The sequence below is a fragment of the Scophthalmus maximus genome, chromosome 5 (genome assembly GCF_022379125.1).
Source record: "Scophthalmus maximus strain ysfricsl-2021 chromosome 5, ASM2237912v1, whole genome shotgun sequence".
Lineage (NCBI taxonomy): Eukaryota > Metazoa > Chordata > Actinopteri > Pleuronectiformes > Scophthalmidae > Scophthalmus > Scophthalmus maximus.
Window position 1 is genome coordinate 21,358,876 of NC_061519.1, and position 22,200 is coordinate 21,381,075.

The 22,200-nt window shown below is 41.6% G+C and overlaps 2 protein-coding genes across 8 annotated transcripts in view; one reads left to right on the forward strand and one right to left on the reverse strand.

Moving 5' to 3' along the window:
* LOC118311228 (plexin domain-containing protein 2) lies at nt 1–8,617 on the forward strand. The gene is made up of 14 exons (XM_035634898.2): nt 1–283; nt 1,934–2,160; nt 2,339–2,485; nt 3,061–3,130; nt 3,623–3,745; nt 3,827–3,942; nt 4,027–4,126; nt 4,214–4,309; nt 4,578–4,659; nt 5,407–5,467; nt 5,589–5,817; nt 6,977–7,012; nt 7,139–7,296; nt 8,080–8,617. Exons 1-14 carry the CDS (start codon nt 178–180, stop codon nt 8,293–8,295), a joined length of 1,767 nt encoding a protein of 588 aa, XP_035490791.1. The 5' UTR covers nt 1–177; the 3' UTR covers nt 8,296–8,617.
* myripa (myosin VIIA and Rab interacting protein a) overlaps nt 8,471–22,200 on the reverse strand; it is a 24,054-nt gene continuing 10,324 nt past the window's right edge. For 4 of the 7 annotated variants that reach the window (XM_035634893.2, XM_035634892.2, XM_047332160.1 and 1 more), the window contains exons 6-18: nt 19,141–19,221; nt 17,861–17,958; nt 17,256–17,336; nt 16,789–16,941; nt 16,460–16,592; nt 14,913–15,478; nt 12,299–14,341; nt 12,063–12,107; nt 11,107–11,286; nt 10,440–10,601; nt 9,681–9,779; nt 9,522–9,582; nt 8,471–9,442 (exon numbers count right to left, since the gene is read on the reverse strand). In XM_035634893.2, the coding sequence (XP_035490786.2) occupies nt 9,426–9,442; nt 9,522–9,582; nt 9,681–9,779; nt 10,440–10,601; nt 11,107–11,286; nt 12,063–12,107; nt 12,299–14,341; nt 14,913–15,478; nt 16,460–16,592; nt 16,789–16,941; nt 17,256–17,336; nt 17,861–17,958; nt 19,141–19,221 (3,719 nt within the window). In that variant the 3' untranslated portion in view covers nt 8,471–9,425. The remainder of the gene's footprint in view (nt 9,443–9,521; nt 9,583–9,680; nt 9,780–10,439; nt 10,602–11,106; nt 11,287–12,062; nt 12,108–12,298; nt 14,342–14,912; nt 15,479–16,459; nt 16,593–16,788; nt 16,942–17,255; nt 17,337–17,860; nt 17,959–19,140; nt 19,222–22,200) is intronic. The other 3 variants (XM_047332162.1, XM_047332161.1, XM_047332164.1) reach the window with 3 other exon arrangements.

The following is a 22,200-nucleotide window of genomic DNA, read 5'->3' on the forward strand; positions in this document are numbered from 1 at the left end:
CAGTTGCGTTGCGAACAATTTCAAAATCCCTTAACACGATGGAAATCGACACGAGGAGACACTTCACGTTGGGCTGCATGAAAAGTTGAAGTTCCGTGGTCGGCTGGTCGGGCTTCTTTTTTTTTTTTTTTTTTTACAAGCGTGTGTACCACGTTTTTTTAACTGCGGAGTGAGAGGATGAGGATGATGATGATGAGCGCGAAGAAGCCAGTTCATCTCATCACGGGACTGATCATCGTGTTCCAGTTTCAATTGAGCTTCATTAAGGTCAAATCTGCCAGAGGTGCGTCAACAGAGAGTGTGTGTGTGTTAGAAAAATATTTGTTTTTATTTCTTCTCGCTAAATTATTTAATACAACGTGTATTGGTTGAAATCAATTCAACCTCTGGAGCAACCGATTTATCGTTATTATATTTTTGATACAGGAATAAAAGTAAGTATTAATAATTTTCATGACATTCCATGGTTCCTTATTTTATCACGTTATGTTCTCGTGCAATAGAAATAATCTTGATTCCCCCCCATTCCGCTGAGAACAATATATTTTTGGATTGAAGATGCCAAATGTAAAAAAAAAAAAGTGAAGACACCGTCTTCATTAATGAATCACCGAAACATAACCATCTGTGGCTCAGTGACACAGCATTTAGACCACGGTGAGATATGAAGATAAAATTAGTAAACAATGACTAATGCTCACATAAGATACCAGGGGACATAAATAAATCTATAACCTGCTGCAATGTTAATTTCAGTTAATCGATTAATCCATTACTAATCGACTACTAAATTAATTGCAAACAATTTTGACAATCGATTAATCGGTTCAAGTAGTTTTTATTGGGAAACAAGTCATAATTCTCTGATTTCAGCGCCTTGAATGTGAATATTTTCTGGTTTCTTTGCTCCTCTGTGACAGTAAACTAAATATCTTTGGCGTGTGAACAAAACAAAACATCATCTTGGTGGTTTCGACATTTTTCACCATTTTATTGGACCAAACATCTAATCGATTAATCGAGAAAATAATCAACAGATTAAACGATAATGGAATTAATCGTTAGTTGCAGCCCTAATGCATTTCATTTTGAGGTGGCTGATGGACTGTGGTGACAGGTGTTATCATGTTCAGGCGTAAAGAGGCAAAGTGTGCAGGTTATTTATTGTTTTTCTATTTTTTCCGTTGAAAATGTGGGGGTTGTAAGGCAACAACAGGAGACAATTGATGATCTACAAACTGGGCGTTTTAACTGCACAGTAGCATCCCCCCACAGTTACAGATGCAACAACTATCCAAAGCTCCACATCTGCACTAATGAGAGATTGTGTGGCGTCAGCCCGTGCCACACCAACACACAGGCGGAGGAGGGGGCTTGCGAGGACTCTGGAGCGGTGAGAGATGAAATACAGACACGACAGCCACCGCTGCCCCAAACCTTCGCATGCCTGGTGCCAGAGCTGCAGGTGTGAAGAATGTCAAGCATGCTTTCCCGCTCTGCTGTGAGGAGAAGGCTCCAGGATGCACCGTCGTCACCGTGGGGGGGGGGGGGGCGGAGTGACGCCGATGGTCGCACGTTTTCCACATGGCACACGCTCAGGAGTTGTTTACGTCCCCGACGTTGCCCGTGAGAAATAAGACGCAGGAATCGTTTTTAGTGACGTTTGAGATGTTCGAGGAAGTATTCCGCCTCTAACGTGCGTGTATGTGTGTGTGTGTGTGTGTGTGTGTGTGGAGGTTCTCATTCATCCAGGTCACACGGGTATGCAAGGGTCTCGGTTGTACAGTAGATCCTCTCATCCAAAAGGCTGAGCTGAGAAGCCAGGCCCAGTTGCCCCTGGTTCAAGGCCGTTGGATTCCCTAAAAGAGTTGTAAACTAAGACAATAAAACGATCACAGCAGCAATTGATCTCCCCCGTCTTTGATCCCCTCAGGGGTTTACCGCGCGGACACGCAGGGGCTGCCGTCTCTGGAGGGAAAGCTGCATGTGAACTCTGGGAGTCACAGGCCCAGGGAGAGGAAGTGGGCGTCCAGGCCGAGGTCTGGTGCCCCTGGCTGGGCGGCAGACAAGAGGGGCCACTACAGAGACCAGCACCAACCGGAGGAGACGGACGTGGACCTGATGACGGAGCAGGGACACGACAATTCCACACAGATTGAGGTAGGTTTCTCACGCAGCCAAGAAACATAAAAAATAGATTTGGAGCTATAGGTGAAAATATTGCAATGTAAAATATAATACATTTTTGGAATCTGCTGTGAATCAGCTTTACACATGGAGACTAACGGGAATACGTGGTTTATGCTCGACGGATTTGAATACCCACATTTCTCAACAGGACACTGATCACGCCTACTACACGTCTAAAATCTACGGCCCTGGTGACGCAGCCGGTAAAGAGCTGTGGGTGAACCTCGATGAGACGGAGGAGGAGGGGGAGTGGAAGGTCCATGGCTTCCTGTCCAGTGCCCACAGACAGGCCGAGGTAAAAAACTAAAAGTCGGTGTTTTTATGCAGATTAAAGAGGATCTGCAGGCGACATTTAAAGGGCAACTCATGCTGAACTTAAACTAACGTGCTTGAGTAAGGAGAGTTGTCCCTCAGTGCCACACAGTCACTTTCAGTATGGAGCGTACTCTGAATTAAGAACAGGACGTTTTCTAATTCTCTTAAATGCAGTACAGCTTTATTCTGCGTGTTTACATCACTGGTGTACGTCCAGAGTTTCCCCGGCTTTACTCCGGCAGCCTGCCCAGGTAGATAATTCACTTCAATTAGAAAATAAGATAAATCTTACATTTGATCTCCTCATCTAGCTCGTTTCAAACTCATTCATGGCCACGCAACCTGTCTGAGTTGCAGTAGCTGAGCGAGGCTTCTCTTATAGCGAGCCTCTACCTGCATCTGAGGCGTTTAGGGAACAGTGGTTAATTGTCTGGTAAATGTTGTTACACGTGAGGCATTGACGGGGGCATTTGTAAAAATGTAAATCTCTTCTAAACTGCACAAAGTCTCTGTCATCAGCAGTTGATATTTCAAGCTGCGTCTGTTTGCTTCCAGAGAGTCAATCTTTCCTTCGACTTTCCCTTCTACGGACATATACTCAAAGAAATCACCGTGACAACGGGAGGTGAGTCCCGTGATGTCTTTTTTCATAACTTTTAGTTTGTATTCACAAACGTTTGAGATGTTAATTTGAACTACAAATATATATTTTTGTATATACGTTTTTATAGTGAAATTGTATAAATTCATGAGTAAATTAAGAATTGTATTATATCCCTTTCTGAGTGCAGCTGCACATTGAGGTTACTGTAGGCGGAATGTAAAGTAGAATAGCTTTGCTTTAAGAGAATATAATGTGCATTTCTTTAGATGTTCTCGTTGTGTGATCAGTGTGGATCTGCTTTATACAACCTCTCCTCATCTCCGGCATGAACGAAATACTGAAGTTGTGGATCTGTTTTCAAACAGCAGCAGAAATGAACCTGCACAAAGACCACAGAGCAAAAATAAAAGGGACATTTTTTTGAGTGAAGCAGTTTGTGAAAATGAAAAACGTGAATGTCTCCCATTCCCTGTACATGACTGATGGCAACCTCTGCATGTTTTCCTCTTCCAGGTTTCATTTACACAGGAGGTATAATCCACCGGATGCTCACGGCCACTCAGTACATCGCCCCACTCATGGCCAATTTCGACCCGAGTCTTTCCAAAAACTCCTCTGTGTTTTACTTTGACAATGGTAAGAGGAGAGAGTTACTGTAGTTTTTCATGCGCTGTGTATTACTGACTTGACACTTGGTCGTTCGTGTCTACTCTGTAGGAACTGCACTGGTGGTTCAGTGGAACCGGATTCACCTCCTGGACGTCAGCGTGGGAACTTTCACCTTCCAGGCGGTTCTGCACAGCGACGGGCGGATCGTGTTCGCATACAAAGAGGTGACTTCTTCTTCTCTCCTTCGTGGTTCTTCTTTTAATGAAAAAAAAGAAGTAATTTTCATAAGTTTTCCTTTTCTTTCATAGATTCCGACAGACATCAGCGACATCAGCGCCGAGAATCATCCCGTCAAAGTGGGTTTATCGGATGCGTTTGTTGTGCTTCATGACATCGAGCAGATTCCCAGTAAGTGGCAGATTTGTTCATAAAGTTATTTGCTAGCGGCCAACGTATTCAAATATTTAACACCATATGCCTTCTGATCTGTTCCAGATGTTCGGAGGAGAACCATCTACGAGTATCACAAAGTCGATATACTGAAATCCAAAATCTCCAACTCTACATCTGTGGAGATGGTACCGCTCCCCAGTAAGTTCATCCATTTGATTTGAAGTATACAAAGAGAGATGTTACTAATGTGGTAAGATATCATTTGAACTCTTTTTCTACTGATAAAAAGTTCCATTTACTTCATTCATTGTTTTGTCTGATTTGAAAATCTACATTTTTACTTTGGACAACCAGTCAAAAATTGTAAAACTTTAAAGTACGCCGGAATCCGAATGGCAGCTGTTATCTCTACGCTGTGACCCATTCAGGATTCATTTTCAGTGCGTGTTGTTTTCCTCGCTCTCAGCGTGTCTCCAGTTCTCCAGCTGTGGTCCATGTGTCACTTCTCAGATTGGCTTTAACTGCAGCTGGTGCAGTCGGCTACAAAGGTAAACTGGAAGAGCACACAGAGCGCATACCAGTGAGGGGGCTGCACATTCCTCAAAGTGTCACTTTGTAAAAGCGTTAAACGTTTAGAATTTTAAATCTGCATCCATGGAAATAGAAACATCAATGGACAATCGTGGCTGACTGCAGCTGTGACACGAAAAAAACCTTGCACCAGAATGAAATGTACATTGACCATGTTGCTGTCGTGTCTATTTGCGATGACATTTTTTCAGGATTGCGTGGTTGTGATATTCTCAAATCATCAACATTTGCTATTTAGCCGTGTAGTTGAAAAGTATTCCATAAAAAAACCTGACATGTTATGAATATGAGACTAAAAACATACACTTCAGATATACAAAAGTAGTATGGCATCAGCTGCAGTATCATGTAACATTTTAACACGTGGTGTAAAAACAGGTTTGTGTATTTAGACTAATAATATTTTACATATTTAACATGCTACCGCATTCTATTCGAGCATAAATATTAATTACAGGATAGGTGACATGTCTACACATTTTATTCAGACAATCAGAATTTTTTTATCAATAAAAAGTCAAAAGTAGCATGCACAACTTTAATAATTTGTGAAAAAGCTTTTGAGGCTTGATTCAAACTTGACCCACAGATGCTTCCCTTCTTTGATCAAGCACTTTGTCAATACAGTGTCTTTTATTGTTTATAAATAAAACAGAAACCTGTGATTCAAACTCTCTCTACATGAATATTCCTTCCTTTCTCAGATGCTCCAGCGGCTTCGATCGGAACCGGCAGGACTGGGTCGACCTCGGCTGCCCAGAGGAGGTTCTCGTTCTTCTTTCCTTTCAGGAGACCTCTTACAGTTTAATTGAGATTGAACTTTTCAACATATCACATTTCTGTCTTCCTGCACAAAAAGATTGATCCGGATGTTTTCTCTTCCCAGAGACGGGATCCACGGTGTCTCCGCATAACGGACGTCGCAAGCGCCACATCTGGCCACCTGACGCATACGACCACTCCTGCTACAGCGACCGCAGCGCAGCAGAGGACGTCCGGCGCGACCTCCGACCCCCCTGGCAGGACGTCCGGCGCCACCGACCCCTCAACACACAGCAGCGCTAGCAGAAGAATAACATCCACTCCGCTGACTCCCACCAGCGAACCTGCAGAGGGTAACGGACGAATGCTTTTCAAGTCAACTGCAGTGAACTTTTTGGTGCTTTTATGTGAAAGAATACAAAGTCGTATCTGACGTAAGAAGGATCGCAGCTCGGGGCAGGACAGGCTGCCATTTCCATCTCGTGAATTAATGTTTGTTGCCGTTGCACATTGTCCACGGCCCCCGTGTGTTGGTTAAGGTCTGACAGTGTGAGGGTCAAGTGGTCAGGTATTTCCCAGGCCTCTGTGAGACCATAGCTGAGCGTATACAGCGCCATGTTAAATACTGCATAGTGTCCTCAGCTGCTGAGGGATGACTCAGTATATGTGTATCGCTCTGTGGTCACTCTGTGTGGTTGTTTTCCCCCCCGTCTGTTTGTTTTGTTTTTCAGCAGGATTACGCAAAATACACTGAATGCATTTCCATGTAACGTAATGAAAGGATGGGAAATGGGCCAAGAGAGAATCCATTAATGTTTGGTGCCAATCCTGGAATTTTTTAATCTCCTTCTTTAACATTACTTATTCATTTTCACAGATTTATATAAAAATTTGGATCATGCAGATTGAAATATTCTGCAATGGAAATTATGATTTATTGATCTGCATTGTTTAATTGGCTATAAACCTTGATTGAATTCAACAGGGACAGTTGGGCCTTGGTGGACGTTCCTCTTTAGGGCTATTTTTCATTTATTCAAACAAAAGTACTACGGGTTATTTAACTTAGAAGGAAAAGTACAAATAAAATGTAAATCATATTCAAATAGGAACTTCAAAAATTAATCGAGGGCATATTTAACAAAACAAAAATAACCACTATCTCACAATATAAACAGAAGTGGAAAAAAATTCCCAGGTCAGGTTTTTTCCTTGGCTCATATCCCACCCTTCCAGAGTTTCGTGGAAATCTTCTCTTTTAGTTTTTGCATAATCCTGCTGACAAACACACAAATGGACAGGGGTGAAAACATAACCTTCTCGTGGAGGGAGTAAGTATTCAAAGTTACCGTGACATAAACAAAGAATCCCAACAAGTGACTTTCACTCACTCTTCTCTCTTGAATTTGTAAGACTTTGAATTTTTTCCATTCTACTGAGATGTTTTTGTTTCCCAACCTGGACAAACCGTCACATTGAATGTCATGACGCCTTTTTGTTTTGTTTCTCCAGATGACACAAAAACCTCCTTACACATGAATGAAGCACGTGAGTCATTCGACCCCCTGCACGCCTGCATAGGCGAGCAACCTGCAGCATTTCTATTTTTCTGAGATCTCTGGACCTCTGTATTGATCGGTAAAAATATTTACTGTCACCCTCACCTCTGTGCAGCAGGAGTTGAGGAGGAGACCGGAGAGAGCGACGAGCAGCTGCAGATCGGCCTCCTGACGGGCATCGTCATGATGATGGTCGTCATGGCAGCAGCCGTCCTCCTCTCCCTTTACATATACAACCACCCCACTTCCAATGCCAGTCTCTTCTTCATGGAGGTCAGTGACACACGGCTGATTTCGACCTCTGCAAACCATTTACAACTACCGTTGTCCCACATTCCATCATCTACAATTTTCCTATTATCTATTCTTGTCCATCTTCAGTTAAAATTGACAGAGATTGAAGTATTTAGGGCAAGTAATTAATCCTGGTAACCATTTTGTGCTGATAGATAAAATGTTTTGACAGCTACAGGGAGATTACCTTGACATCCAGTAACTTCCCTTTAACATTTGCTGCAGTTATTCATCATTCAAAGAGGAAAAGTCTTAAGGATTTCAATGATTGACCTATTTTAGCAGCACAAAGATCAGATCCTTTGTTTTTGCATGTTCCCAGTAATTGTAGCTCATTGTATTTAAAACACATTCCTGTGACTAGTTTAGACTTATTTAAAAAAAAAAAATTGATACTACACACTTTATGAGGGACCGATACAGCATTTTACAATAGAAAACAACTGCTCGGCCAAAAATTCTACCTTTACGAAGTGTTCAGTTGTTCGTGAGACTGTTGGAAATGTGTAAATTCAATTGTTCAATTGTTTACTACCGAGGCAGAATATTAGAAGGAAATCTGAATATAATACCCCACGAACTATGACCTCATTGCTAAAACATACTTGAATTACTACCTTTTATAGAAGTACAGTTGATGGCAGAATAGTTGTTGCACAGATGTACCTATTAAAGTGGTCACCGTTACGAGCAGTAATGACGGAAGATCATTTCAACTCAAATCAATTTTTTCTCATGCACATTTCTCACGCACATGCACAGCGGCGGCTGACCCGCTGGCCGATCATGAAGTTCAGGCGAGGGTCGGGTCGGCCTTCGTACGCAGAGGTGGAGGCTCCCGGTCAGGACAAAGACGGCTCGGTCGTCATCGACCCCAAACAGTCGTTTGTGATGTCGGACAGGAGAGAAAGCGAACAGAAAGAAGGATTCATAGTTCCCGATCAGAGGGAGCGCTTCCTCGTCATGGAGAGCTCCTGACCCAAAACCACATATCCCAGAAGGCTTTGGGGGACAGAGCTGGTTCTCTTCATGTGAGTTGGCGCTCCTTGAATGCTGACACATCTGCTCAATTTCCCTTTTAAGGACAGCATTTGAGCGAGCAGGGAGGAAATTCCAACTCCAGATTTACTTTATGCAACAGTCTAGCTTCATGTTTGTATTTGCCTTTTGAGCCATCAAACTGTTTTATTACACAAATGAAAGGTACTTGGATAAAAACTTGTTTTTACTTTACTCAGGTCACTCGCTCACGTTTACTGCAATGCTTGTTTTGAGTTCATGTCTCGTTCCCACACCTACTTCACAAGGAGGAATGTCGTATTTGGGTGTCAATTCCTCACTACACCCACCACCTTCACTTGAGGGGCACAACTTTTTTTTATTTTCCTGTACTTAAAAATAAAGGCAGAAAACAACATTTACTGATTGCTTTGCTGTACAAATATGTACACTACATCTACAACCATGAAAAAAAACATTTGTATTATCCATTGTATTATTTGTAGACATGATACAGTCTTCTTAACATGCTATGATTGTTCACATGTATGTGTTCACTTTATATTTATGATCTACAGTGAAAACTGTAGGTTTCATCCGGTGGCTGTACTTCTGATACTGTGTCTTTTCTGTCACTACACATTATTTGTACAGCTTTTAGTAAATAAGTCTATAAAATCGATTAAATCTTCTTTTTTTTTGTTTACACATACTGTGTGAAAGAATAATTTCACCAGACTTGTCTAGTGATTTGGAAATCTAAAAAGTCTTACAACTCAAATGTAAGTGATTTTCTTGTTGTGGGTTCACCCACACTGTTTCTTTACATAGTTGGATCAATGCAGATAATATTTCAAAACGGTTTGGTCTCCAATCGGAAAATAAAGTTATTTTATCTACTGTTCATTTCTAACACCAGAATCAATAGTTTCCTGCCCGTCTACACAACATCTACATAGAGGACTAGTGTCTCATATTAATTGAGGTATGTTTAGTGTCGGGTGAAATTAAGGCAACATGTTTTTCCACAGGCATCGTGTAAGACTGGCCTGCGGGCTGCAGTGTCACAGGGTCAAGGCACTGCGTGTTGGAGGTCCTGGGTTTATGATTCAGGTGTCTTTGTCTTCTGAGAAAAGAATAAAAAGAACATGCATTAATGTTTGCAACATACAAAACTGACTTCAAAAAGTAATGTATCTCTTTACCTTTCACTGGCGGTGCAGGTAACCGCCTCCTCAGTTGTCTTGTTGAGTCCAAGGTGACAGGCTGAGAAAATTGATGTACAGGGTGTTTGACATTAAGTTCTGGCAGTTACAGTGTCTGCACTTATGATTAATGATCATCGATGTGCAAAGGTGCAATACCATAACTGGAATGGTTTTGGTCCTAGTGAAGCGCGACTGTGTGTCCACGTTGAGGCCTGCGCTCTTCAACGCAGCAATTCTTGCAGAGATGTCACAAATCTGCAGCAACACAAACAGGTTATGCAGCGTTATGTACCACCACATGCATCCTCCTCATTTGACTGGTGTTGTTGCTGTTATGGCTCTTTAATATTTTGACCACTAGTTGCAAGGCTTCCGTTGTGTCAGTCAGTGTCATGTTTTAAAGAACTCTATGCCGATGTATCCTTTTCTTACTAGTTTCAAATTACTGATAATTGCAGATTTTTTCTTTTTTCACTAATTCAATAGTTAAATCAGTCTTGTAAAGAGTCATGGTAATTTTGCTTTTCAAAATGTCTGTCCCTCTGTGTATCTCAACAAATATTAGTCAGATTGCGATATAATATTGTTAGCAATACTCCACAACATACAGTTAAGTTCACTCGTGTGCCCAAGAGGTAACTCCATAAGATTTCATTTAAATTTCTTGTGGATATTCACATTTCATAGATAATAAATCCCATTATGTTTGTCCTCTAGTGACTCTTTCAGTTAAAACTAGCAAACTGTTCAATTTACCTGCGCACTATTACACATGAAACTTGGAACAATTATCATCACAGAGCTCCTGATCCTGGCTGAGAATCAAGATTTACGATTAAGGGCCGGACATTTTTTAAATTTCTTAATATCCCACTTCCATCTCTAGCTACTGGTGCATGTCCAGCTTCAACCCACCTGTAGTTCAGACTGTTGGACCTTGGCAGCTGCTGAAGCCACCTGCTCCTCCAGGAAGGACAGCTCCATGTTGGAGGTGGAGCTGCAGATTCCCCTGGCGCACTCCTCCAGGTCCCCGAGCTCCGCCTCCAGACTGTACACGGAACCTGCCGCCACGTACACCTGCAGCATAAACCAGGTACAACACTGGGTTCACTTCAAAGTCAGGTATTTTATATTTGTATATATAATTTGTATTTGTAAAGTAAAGACCAATTGCAATCTAACATGACACTTTTAATAAAGAGAGTATCATTAGCTCAGTAATGTTAATTGTAATATTTATAGTACATTTTGATTTCATCTATTTATTTTTGTGGCATGTAAACAGAGGCACTTACCCTCATGAGGACAATAGAATATGAAATGAATCTCTCAATTTCACCAAGGTCACACAAAATAGTCTGTCCAATAGTTAGAGTAAGACATAAACATTACATTTATTCATATTCTTATCCTTCTATATTTGGCCACATACAATATTCAAGGAAATCTTTTGGTGCACATATCCTGTCAATCCTGCATCTTTAGTCTAGCATCAGCTATAGAATGAAATAACTAATTTAATGTAATTTGAACAAAAAGTGCAATGTGTGGTAAATAATATATAAACTGAAATCAAACGTACATTCTCCTCCAGTCTGGAGAACTGTTGATCTAGTTTCTTGGGGTCGGTGTTCAGGGGCAGTGAGGTGGAGGTGGAGGAGAGTGGGGCGTCTCCCTTGAATCCCTGCAGCAGCTCCTCGGTGGCGTTCAGCACCTTCAGCACCTCAGTGGTGATGCTGCGCAGGGACACCGCTGAATACCTCTACAGCACACACACACACGCACACACACACACACACACACACACACACACACACATACACACACACACGCACACACGCACACGCACACGCACACGCACACACGCACACACACACACACACACACACACACACCCCAGTGTGATAAATCAGTACATGCATTTTACCATTTTTTTTATTCTAGAAACATTATTAGGAATAAACCTTATCCCCTCAGTTTTATTCTGAGCAGTGTTGGTTTTTTTATGCCTGATGATTCCTGATGACCAAAGCGTTAGATGTCTACTACTTTGTGACAAACTATCCATTTCTTCTTCACCAGGATGTTCACAGGTGAAGAAGAAGACAAGTCAGACAACTATCAAAAACAATCCCGTAGCATTGTAATCATTCAATAACTCTCAAAATAATGACACTTTGAGACATGGATTGGTAGCAGTCACACTTATTCATTATTATTATTAAAAGGACAAACTCTAGAATACATCACTGCCTTAAAAGAAGTCAAAACAAAACCCCTGAAATAACTATTTGTGGTTTGTGGAGGAGGAGCCTCTATTCTATCCGCAGTGAACCGATAGATGACAGAGTAATAGAAGACCAACATAAGTTTGACACATACATTAACAAAGGCATTTTGAAAATAGAAACCTTGGAAACGAAAGTGCACGAAAGAGATGTGAGGAGATAAAGTGCAAAATAAGTTCAGCTGCATCTTGATAAGCAAATACTCCTTTGCCTTCTCCACCTTCCTGCTGCAAAGCAAGTTTGTTCTCACCTGCTCCAGAAGAGTTGTCATGAACTGCATTGTTTTGTTAAGCTCCTACGATGCACAGAGAGAAGAAGAAGCAGAAGAAGAAGAAACAGGGCAGTGGTAGTAGTCAGCTGAGAGGTTAGTCAGGCAGTTAGTTGCAGTGCAGTGAATATTAGTTTAGTGTTTTTAGGAGCATGAGAAGTCTTATTGTTGGTCTACTCATGGACTGTATCAAGAAGAGCAAGAGCTGCAGTGCTTACATGCTGAATCTCCTCTGGCGACAGCAAACCCTCGTGAAGAGAAGACGTGTCCTCCTCGCTGTTTTCATCCCTTTCTTTCCTGTCTCTCTCTCCGTCAGCAGCAGCTCCCTGCGTCTCCAACACTCGCTCCTCAGTCGCCATTTTTCCACGTGCGTCCTCCTGTTCCTCATCATCCACTTTTATTCTCCTACATGTATGTTGGGGCTCGTTTGTCTCAAGCGCTAATGTTCTTCTCTCTTGTGGATCTCTTTCTCGTTCTTCCTGCTCCTTTCTGTTTCTGATCGCCGTCTCTCCACTCTCCTTTTTTCCGGAAGTATCTCCTCCAATTAGCTCAGTGACATTTTCTCTCCCAGCCGACTCGGACCTCACGTCGTTGCCTTGACTTTGAAACTCTTTCGCACCTCCCGTCTCCTCTGATGCATTTGTACTTTGTGCATCAACCATCTTTTCTGTGAAACCACTTTCCCTCCTTGTTTTATTAATACTCCCTTCTCTCTTCATGTCCTCTGGCTCTTCATTTATTCTTCCAATTTCTGCAGCCGCATCATTTAATGTTTCCACCTGCATGTCCTCTAAAGTCATTGTCAACATGCTGCTGATTATCCTTTCGAATTCTGCTTCTTCCTCTTCACTGTCTGCAGTTGCTTCCCACTTCCCCTGACCCTCTTTGCTTTCTTCAAACGCCTCTTCTTCATTTTCGTCCGGCCACTTTGCCTCCAGCTGATTTCCTTGTTCCACTCTTGCTCCCAGCTCCTCCGTCTTCTCCGCTTCCACCTCTGATTTCATCTTCATCTCTCGTCGTCCCTGTGTCTCGTTTTCAACCTTGTCTTTCCATATATGCACCTCGTGTTCTGTTATTTCCTCCCGAATCTCTTCTGTTAGAGTCTCTTCCAAGAAATCTCTCATTACAGGAGCTTCCATTTCTGTATTTCCTTCTTGGACATCATCTATCTTGAAAAGATAATCCAAAACATTACCAGCTGTTGCTCTTTCATCACCACTCTCACTCTTTGTTTCCTCAATTTCATCCCTCAGGTCAAACATCTTCACATCCAAATCTCCCAATGATTCTTTCCTCTCCACGGCTCCTCCCCACTCTTCTTCTATCTCAAAGCTGCTCTTGATTTCTCCTTCATTTTCCTCCTGCTCCCTCTCGCCCTCATGCTTTTCACCTCTATCAAGCTCGTCCTCGGTGGAAGAGAACTGCGAGGCGCTGACGAGACTGGCCAAATCTCGAAGTTGAGCGGCCTGAAGTGCTTTTTCTGCCTGTAACTTCCAGAGCGGCTCCTCGTCCATCCCTTGCTCCCCGTCTCTGCCTCTGCCTGTCCTGTCCAGCTCATCCTCTGTGGACGAAAACTGGGTGGCGTTGACTTGGTTCGCTAATCTGCACACTTTCCTAGCCAGCTCCTCGATGCTCCCATCCTCCTCTCCCTCTTCTGTCTTCTTCTCGTCGACGCCGACTCTGTCCAGCTCGTCTTCTGTGGACGAGAACTGTGAAGCTCTCACCTCTTTTTCAAGTTGACAGAGTTTATAAGTGAGTCCCTCTGTCTTCTCCTCCTCTTGCTCGTTGTTATCTTCATCCCATTCTCCTTCACTCTGGCCAACTTTGTCTAACTCATCGTCGGTAGAGGAAAAGTAAGCGAGTCTGGACTGTGTGACCAGCCTGTATAATCTGTATTTCATCTCCTCATCTACTTCTAAATCATCCTCTACGTTCTCCTCCTCCATTCTTCCTTCATCCAAGTCGATCTCCATCTTCCACAAACTCTCATCTTCTTCATCTCTGTCCTCCATCGGTCCGTCATCATCACAATCTTCGACAATATCTTTGTCTAGCTCTTCTTCTCCAGTAGAGGACTCGGAAACTCTGCCTGTGAGCAGTTGTAATTTAAACGTGAGCTCCTCGTCCATCTGATTCGCTCCAAGTCCAGTCGTGTCACTCTCCAGGTCAAAAGGTTCAGGGGTCGTAGCTCCACAGGTCAAAGTGTCAGATGTCACAGCATCAGGAGTAGGATGGGCCTGATTGTCTTTTTTGTTGAAATCCTGTGAACACAAGAAGTCGTGGAGTTAAAACGTATTTCCGTGGTGAATTGAGCACGATTTCTCCTTCTGCAGTCAGTTTATGGTCGTTTATGTAGTTTGTGATGCTGGTGAGTTACATCATGTTATGAACAGTGTTTTTTAATATTTTGTCTCCTCCATTAAGACCAAAGAAAGAAAACAAGGAGGCATGTAGTTTTACAATCAGTTCATAAGGAGTTTAGGTCCTGAATAGTTTATTTTGATTCATCAAATAATCATTGGATCAACTCTTTGAATCATTCTTGAAAACAAATTGTTCCATACTAATGTTCTGTGATGTGAATAATTGATTAATCACTTTACTAATGTTGCTTTGAACAGACTTTACATTCATGAACCTCAAGAGGAAATTTAACATGTTATAATACTAACATTTCACATTTGTGTCAAGCCTACATGAATATATCAGGATTTTCTGCTGTTAATATTTGACTATTAAATGATCCAATGTGCCCATATGAATCATTGAGAGATGATTCATCTCATTTAATCTCATCATCATCAATGTAAATTCATTTGATTTATTTCTTACCGACACAGAAGAAGCAGCTACTTGCTCTTTTTTGTTACTTTTCCTTTTCTTCCGACTTCTCCTGACTTTTCCCCCTGTTGGCTCAGCAGCCTCCTCCTCCTCCTCCTCCTCTGTCGCTCCTCCTACATTGAAGTTCACATCAATGATACTTGTCCTTTGGGATGCTGAAGGTCGCCGGATCTCCGCAGGCACCTTCCTCTTAAAAAGAGCGAGCAGAGGTTTTTTCATCTTCCAGTTCCCCTCAGAGTCTGAAAACGGCTCCTCTCCGCTGCCGCGACGGCCCATCAGTGGTGACGGGATCCTGTCCCGAGTGTCATGCAGGTTCGAGTTACTGTCCGTCATCTTTCTGTGGATCTCCTGGAGGGCGGCACCCCAGGAGCTGTCAGGTTCAGTCTTGGTTTCATTGTCAGAGCCCATGCCTTCGTAGGCGGACACCACGCCGGACTCCCTCTCCAAAGCACTGTAGACCAGGCTCTTTCTTTTGGTCAGCAGGCTGGGACGAGACAGCTGCACGCTCTGCAGGGCGATCCAGTTCCCGTCGGGGCTCTTCAGCACTGAGGACACACCTCCCCGTGCAAGCATGCATCCACAGGTATCATGCAGACAAGCAGAGGCCATACGCCAAACAAACAAACAAACAAACAAAATCACACATGCAGCGACATAAACAAAAAGACAGGAGGCAGATATCAGCTGACAAACTTTTAACCAAAACCAAGAAACGTGACCACATCACGCTTCTTTAAAGCTCCCTGCATGTTTAAGAACTGATTTCAACTACCATCAACTGAATACTATTGTTTAGTGATTATTAAAATTAGATAAGCTTGTGTTTCACCCCTTAACAAGTTTTTAAATGAAAAATCATTTAATTCCACACTGTGATATTATAATTGTACATATAATGATCAGCTTGTTTAAGCGCTTTGTTGAATCTATATGACATTAATAGCGATTTAAATATTTAAGGCCACAAATCTGGAATAATAATAATTATTTGAAAAACACTTTTAAAAAACATAAAGCCAGTCCAGTCTCTCCTTCTAAAGTCTGTGGGCCCTGACGACAAAGGCCTTATATATTCAAGCAGAGACTTTGGAACAGACAAAAAACTTCCCACCACCTAAACCTTCTCCAAGACTAAGGACCTACTTTAACGACAAAAACATTTGTGAGTTTCTTTGACTACCTTATCCTTTTTGTTTTTGATCTTCTCATAACTCTGCCAGTGAGGATCTACTTTTAGAAATAAAGCAGTTAGACCACAAAGAGATTCAATAATGAATAAGATCTTAAAATTACATGATGAGAGCCAGTGTAAAGAGCCTACTGTAAAATGATTGAGATGTGGTCACCACTCGAGTATCTGGTTAAAATTTTGATAGCTGAGTTCTCTACAGTCTGAAGTATATCAGTAGATTTGTGTCAAGTGATGAGGCTGTTGCTCAGGCTGTTGATTAAAATAATAACAATAATAAAATAATAAATTCAACCTGAATGTGGAGATCCCAGCGAGAATTTGAAATAAAGGGTTTCAGCAACCTTACCAGCGTTGTCCAGGCGGTCAACACTCTTCCAGCCCGACATCGAACCGCTGCCTTCCTTCATCAGTGCCTGCAGAGAGTCTTGTACCAGACCTGGATGGTCATTGGACAACAGTGAGAAGGCAGAGTGTGACCTCTGAGGAGAGAGAGGAGAAAAATTTAAATAGTGTTTAAGAACACAAATGTGTCACATTCACCTGTTGTAGTTTTATCAAGTCATTACAACCCAGCAGGTTCATAAGTTTGACCAGCAGAGGGCAGTATGTATCACCACACACCAGCAGCAAACAAGCAACTTCATCATTTGTGTCTGTGACGTGCGTGATCTTTACCCAGAGGCCTGGTCTGTGTTTGATGAAGCAGGAGGGTTGATCACAGATGGACTGATGATGAGGATGATGATGGGGGTCAGTGTTTTGTTCAAGGGGCCAATCCTGGTCGTACTTTGCCGTCATCTCAGTCAAAGTCTTCCTCCTACTAATGATCTTACATACGCAGACACATGATTAATGCAGCATATGTCTGTAATCCCACATCAGAATATTATTAAGAAAAGAGCTGTTTTTCATTTATTCAGTGCAAATTAATTGTTTTGTTTTTTAATGTGCTGGCGGTGTAAATGTAAACACCCTGTAGCAGAACAGCTGTAAAAAGACCCACTTGGTGACTTAAATGTTACGCAACAGATTTCCACACAGTAAATCAGCCTCGTTACAAACTATGAAACATCTGTTGCTTTGTAAAGTGAGTGTTCGCAGGTCAGAGGTGCATCATTAAAATCTATCATTTTATTTCTTACTTTTTGCACAATGGTTTTAGCTAGTTCCTCGACGAGCTCCCCCCTGTGCTCACGCAGATACTGTGCCTCATCCTGCTTCTCCTGGTAAACAAACAAACACATAAGAAAGCTATTCAGCACCACACACACACTATAAGCTGATTACGTCTCTAAGTATACACTCTGAATATACATATTTGCTGTATTCCGTTCAAAAGCTTTGGGGTACTTTAACAGATTAGTGGCGAGTAAATCTTTTCTAACATACACCAGTATTTCTGAAAGTGTCTGCAAAGCCACAAATGTATTTTTGGGATTTAGCGTACAGATAACTTTTCTGATGTCATACAATATTTAACATATTTATGAAAGTTATAGGCAGCCAGTCGTGTAAATGGCTAATCAAGTACGACTGATCAGTGTTAAAAAAACTGGGAAAAATGATATGGTGTCAAAAAAAAGAGAGAATAATGGATAAACGAGACAAACGGCCCTCTACTCACTGAAAGAGATACAAGACTTTTGTCACACAGACGAAGACCGAGAGTGAGACAAAGAATATAGGCAAAAACATTTACTACTGGCTATTTATACAGTCTATTGATGAGACGAGCATCATCAATAACCTGACTGGCAGTGTCGAACTCGGCCTCGTCTATGGCCTCGTCTATGGCCTCCTCTGCCACACGCAGGGCCACCGTGAGCGTCTCAGCCATGCTGTGCTCTGAAGACAAAGAAATATGATGATCACACGTTTGGTTATTAACTGAATTATCTTGATTATTATCTTAACTGAAGTTGAACTGAAATCCAAAAACAGCGCTCTCTGAAATCCAATTAAACAGAAGGGAATAATTGCATCGTTTTCTGTTTAATCTCATTTGATATCTCAGTCTCATAGGTGTTACAGAGCCATGGCAGACAGAGACGTGACCATCGGGCTGCTGCAGCTTTTCATTCATGTTTGCACTCACTCATCCTGTTAGTGCAGTGAACTGAGCGAGTGAGGAACAAGTGAGGGCTGAGTGGGACACAGAGCAGATCAGACCGACACTAGTCTTTAGTCTTGAGAGATGCGACTGACGACCAGCACTTTAATAGAACAACCGAGGTCCAACCATTCATTCTGCACTGCGTCATGTGCTGTAAATTGTGAGGTGGGAATAAATACTGAATGAGTTTGTGCCTTACTGATGGGGATATAACCTTGAACTTGATTACGTGGCCTCAGAAGGTCAGTGGTGATGACTTTCATATGGAAATGTATTTAAGGTCACTGCAGGAAGTCTGGATTAACAGTCAGAAAAAGAGGGCAACTGCCCGAGGCCCTGAAGACCCAAGGTTCACTGTGTGGCAAAAAGTTTGTGGTAATTTGATTAACTGATTTAATATAGGGTAAAAGATCTGCAGGAAACTCAATTTTTAAAAATCCAATTATCACTGTTTGCATATTAGACAATATGTTCATTATTATGCTAGATCATCATTTTAAAAATGTGTCCTTGATAAGAAAAGGTTCCCCACCCCTGGTTCATATAGTGTTTTTAAAATGCCCTAAACCTGAGCTTGTTATTTATGCACATTACTGGTAACTAATTGTAAACTTGCACTAATACCACGTTCATTCTTGTATTCATATTTCATATACTTAGTTTTTGCAGTTCTTATTTTTTACTATTTATTTGTTATATTAGTATTTAGTGTTGCATGTGCCTGATACCTGCTGCTGTAACACTTGGGATCAATAAAGTACATCTATCCATTCGTCTATCTATATATACATTTAAGTAAATCCTTGCACATTAGGAAAAAGCAATTTGTCAAAATCAACCAAGTTTGACTTTTAAAATTAGTTTTTTTTTTTAATGGTGAAAAGAAGTGGTGGAAAAATAAAACATGTCTTTACCTTCACTTTGTCTGTAGAAGGTTGAGTCACTCCCACAGATGCTGCCCTCATTGCAGACGCTCTCCTCGTAGACACTGCCCTCTGTGTACACACACACACACACACACACACAATTTAATTTAGATGGACTAAAAAAGATGAAGGAATAAAGGAAAAAATATTCCTTCCTCTTATGGTCCATTTTCTTTATTTTTGTAGAAAAGCTGATATGATTTGATTTACAATCTCAACAACATAATATAATGTATTCATAGATGAAGAAAAGACAAAAGAAAAGACAAAAATTCAACTGCAAATAATATCTGTACTGTAAACATGAATAATGGTGTAGTAGATTGAAGGTTTTAGGTTCAGCTCAGTCATTCTGTTGATAGTTCCCCCTTCCAATTCTGAGTCTTGAGCTCTTTTCACGTCGTGTAAACATTCATACAACAATGCAGCTATTTGTGATTATATAAGGGCATTAGTGAGGCCTCGTGTGTGGCATTACCAGGCAACCTGATCTGCGCTGCAGGAGCTGGTTCAGAAGCACAGCACAGAACACAGGGTCACTTCCAATCACTTTAAAGGGCAAAGAGACTACCTGAGCCAAGCGATATGAACTGTAGGTCATTTTGAAAAAGCAGAGAGCACTCTGAGACGATTCCTTGAGCCACTAAAAACTATGGGCAGTACATGAGTTCACTGACTTACTGTAAATGAAAACAAACTCAGGACATTTATTTGGGTTTCAGGGGCTGGAGCTTGGATTTTGCTCGTGTGACACTGATGACATCTGCATTGTAACATCTAATGAGTCATGACACATTTAGCCGCAGCACAGGGCCATGGACAAGAGTCAGGACTGACACACTTGGCTATATCACAGCAGTTACAGTAGCCCCGAAGGAACCCCAAGACTGTAAAGATGGTGAACTGACAGTGGCAAACATGAGTGTATGTACAGTATGTGTCACCACACTGATCAGTAGAATCATAAATGTACAGTATATGATGGCAGGTTAACACATTTCAGTTTTAACCAAAGATCGTCTCTAAGAAAACTGTAACTCTAAAAATTACTCCCAACACATTTCACTATAACGGATCCGTCTGTCTGATTGATGTGAAATATTTTTTCCCTTAAGATCCAACACTCCCTTCTACCTTTACAATGAGAGTCTAAAAAATATGCATAATAATTTTGGGTATCACTTCTTCCAATCTTTTAAAATCAGTTTGCGACCCCTCATTCTCACCCCTAGGGGGTTTGCCAGCCGCAGGTTAGGGTTAGGGTTAAAAAAATATAAAAAAAAGAATGATAAAACACAAATATCTGTATATTTAAAAAATATGGCCTTTTGCTTCATTACACGAGTAAATGTGATTTCGACTATGTCCTCATGTGTTCGCTCATCCACCTCCTCTAGGTCATTTTGCTCTTTTACTTTACTCTTTACAGGAGGATAACTCTGGGCACTGTTGCGTCACTGGGCTGTGGTGGAAAATGTTCCACAGCTACATAAACCTCACACACGATGATGCCTTTACCCCACAGCTTTCGGCTCCAAAATGTCAGCTCCATTATTTCTGATGCAATTCATGCAGCTCACATTTTTCTTCTTATGCAAAGAAACATTAGCATGAGTCAGACTATGCAGATCAGATTTGGCAGCTGAAGCGGTGTATGGCCGTCATAAACAAATTAAAATGCATGATGCGGCGTGTGCAAAGAGCGCGAGTGTAAAATGCAAACAGAGCCACCTAAATCAGAATGAGACACTTAGCGGCGTCCTGATGCCAGCCCACACCAGTCCTCCTAACACAGGCGTCACATCTCTGCATCATCTGCAGCCAAGCGACCTCTCCCCCACAAAAAACACATACAGTAATTCTCTGAAATCCCTGGTTTATCTAATCAGATCCAGAACCTCTGAACTAATGGCCTTGAGATGCACTTCTCCTGCTCTGCCCCTGACGGGACCCACATGGAGGAGGAGCACATGCTGCTTATTCAAAAAAGCACTGTATGGTACAGAGAACCCATTTTACCAACCCTGCCTGTATTTGTGCCACGAGCTTCATATTGAGCTGTGTAGAAGTGTTTAAAGAAATAAGATAGACACAAAGGAAGGAATAAGAGTGAATATGAAGTGTACCTCAAAACACAAAGCTGACATCTGTAAAATAAATGAAATTGAACACTTCCACCAATCTACTATTTTAAACAGTCAAGGGTGAACTTTCTCTGACATATTCAAAATAAATTAAGGTTGGTGAAGCACTTAATGAAAAAATTCACTAAGTGCTTATGTTCTCCTGATGAAAAGGATATTATCATTTTTACGGTTATTTTCAACTCTGTCATGTCTAGTTCCTCGTGTCCACTGTGATGTTTTAAATGTTTTGAGTAGCAGCCCAAAATCCAAAGACATTAAGTTCACCTTCATAGAAAGCTTAGAAAACCCTGATGAATATTTACATTTAAGAACTTAGAAACTGAATTTTAGTCATGTTTTCTTTAACAATCACTTAAGCTATTAATTATGACTATAAATAGTTTAAAAACACTACATATATTTATAGGAAAGTATACAATTCTATTGTCAATCACCCAATTGATTAACCAACAAAAAATGTCAATGTGTTTTTGTAACAGCACCGGTACAGTTTACAAAAAAACTTGCAAACTGTATAATAAAACTGAAATACACTCGCTGCTGAGAGATTATATGGTGGAAGCAAGCAAACATTTATATACTTGGAGTCTGGCAGCAGTCAAGAGTAATCTGCTGAAGTTATGCGAGATGAAAGCCAAGCAAGAGACTAATCCCGTTTCACCCTCCTCCCAACTTCCTGTCCCCCACTGCTTTGACATATAAAACAGCAGAAATCACGCGCGCGCGCGCGCGCACACACACACACACACACACACACACACACACACACACACACACACACACACACACACACACACACACACACACACACACACACACACACACACACACACACACACACACACACACACACACACACACACACACACACACACACACACTCTGTCTCTTGTACAGACAT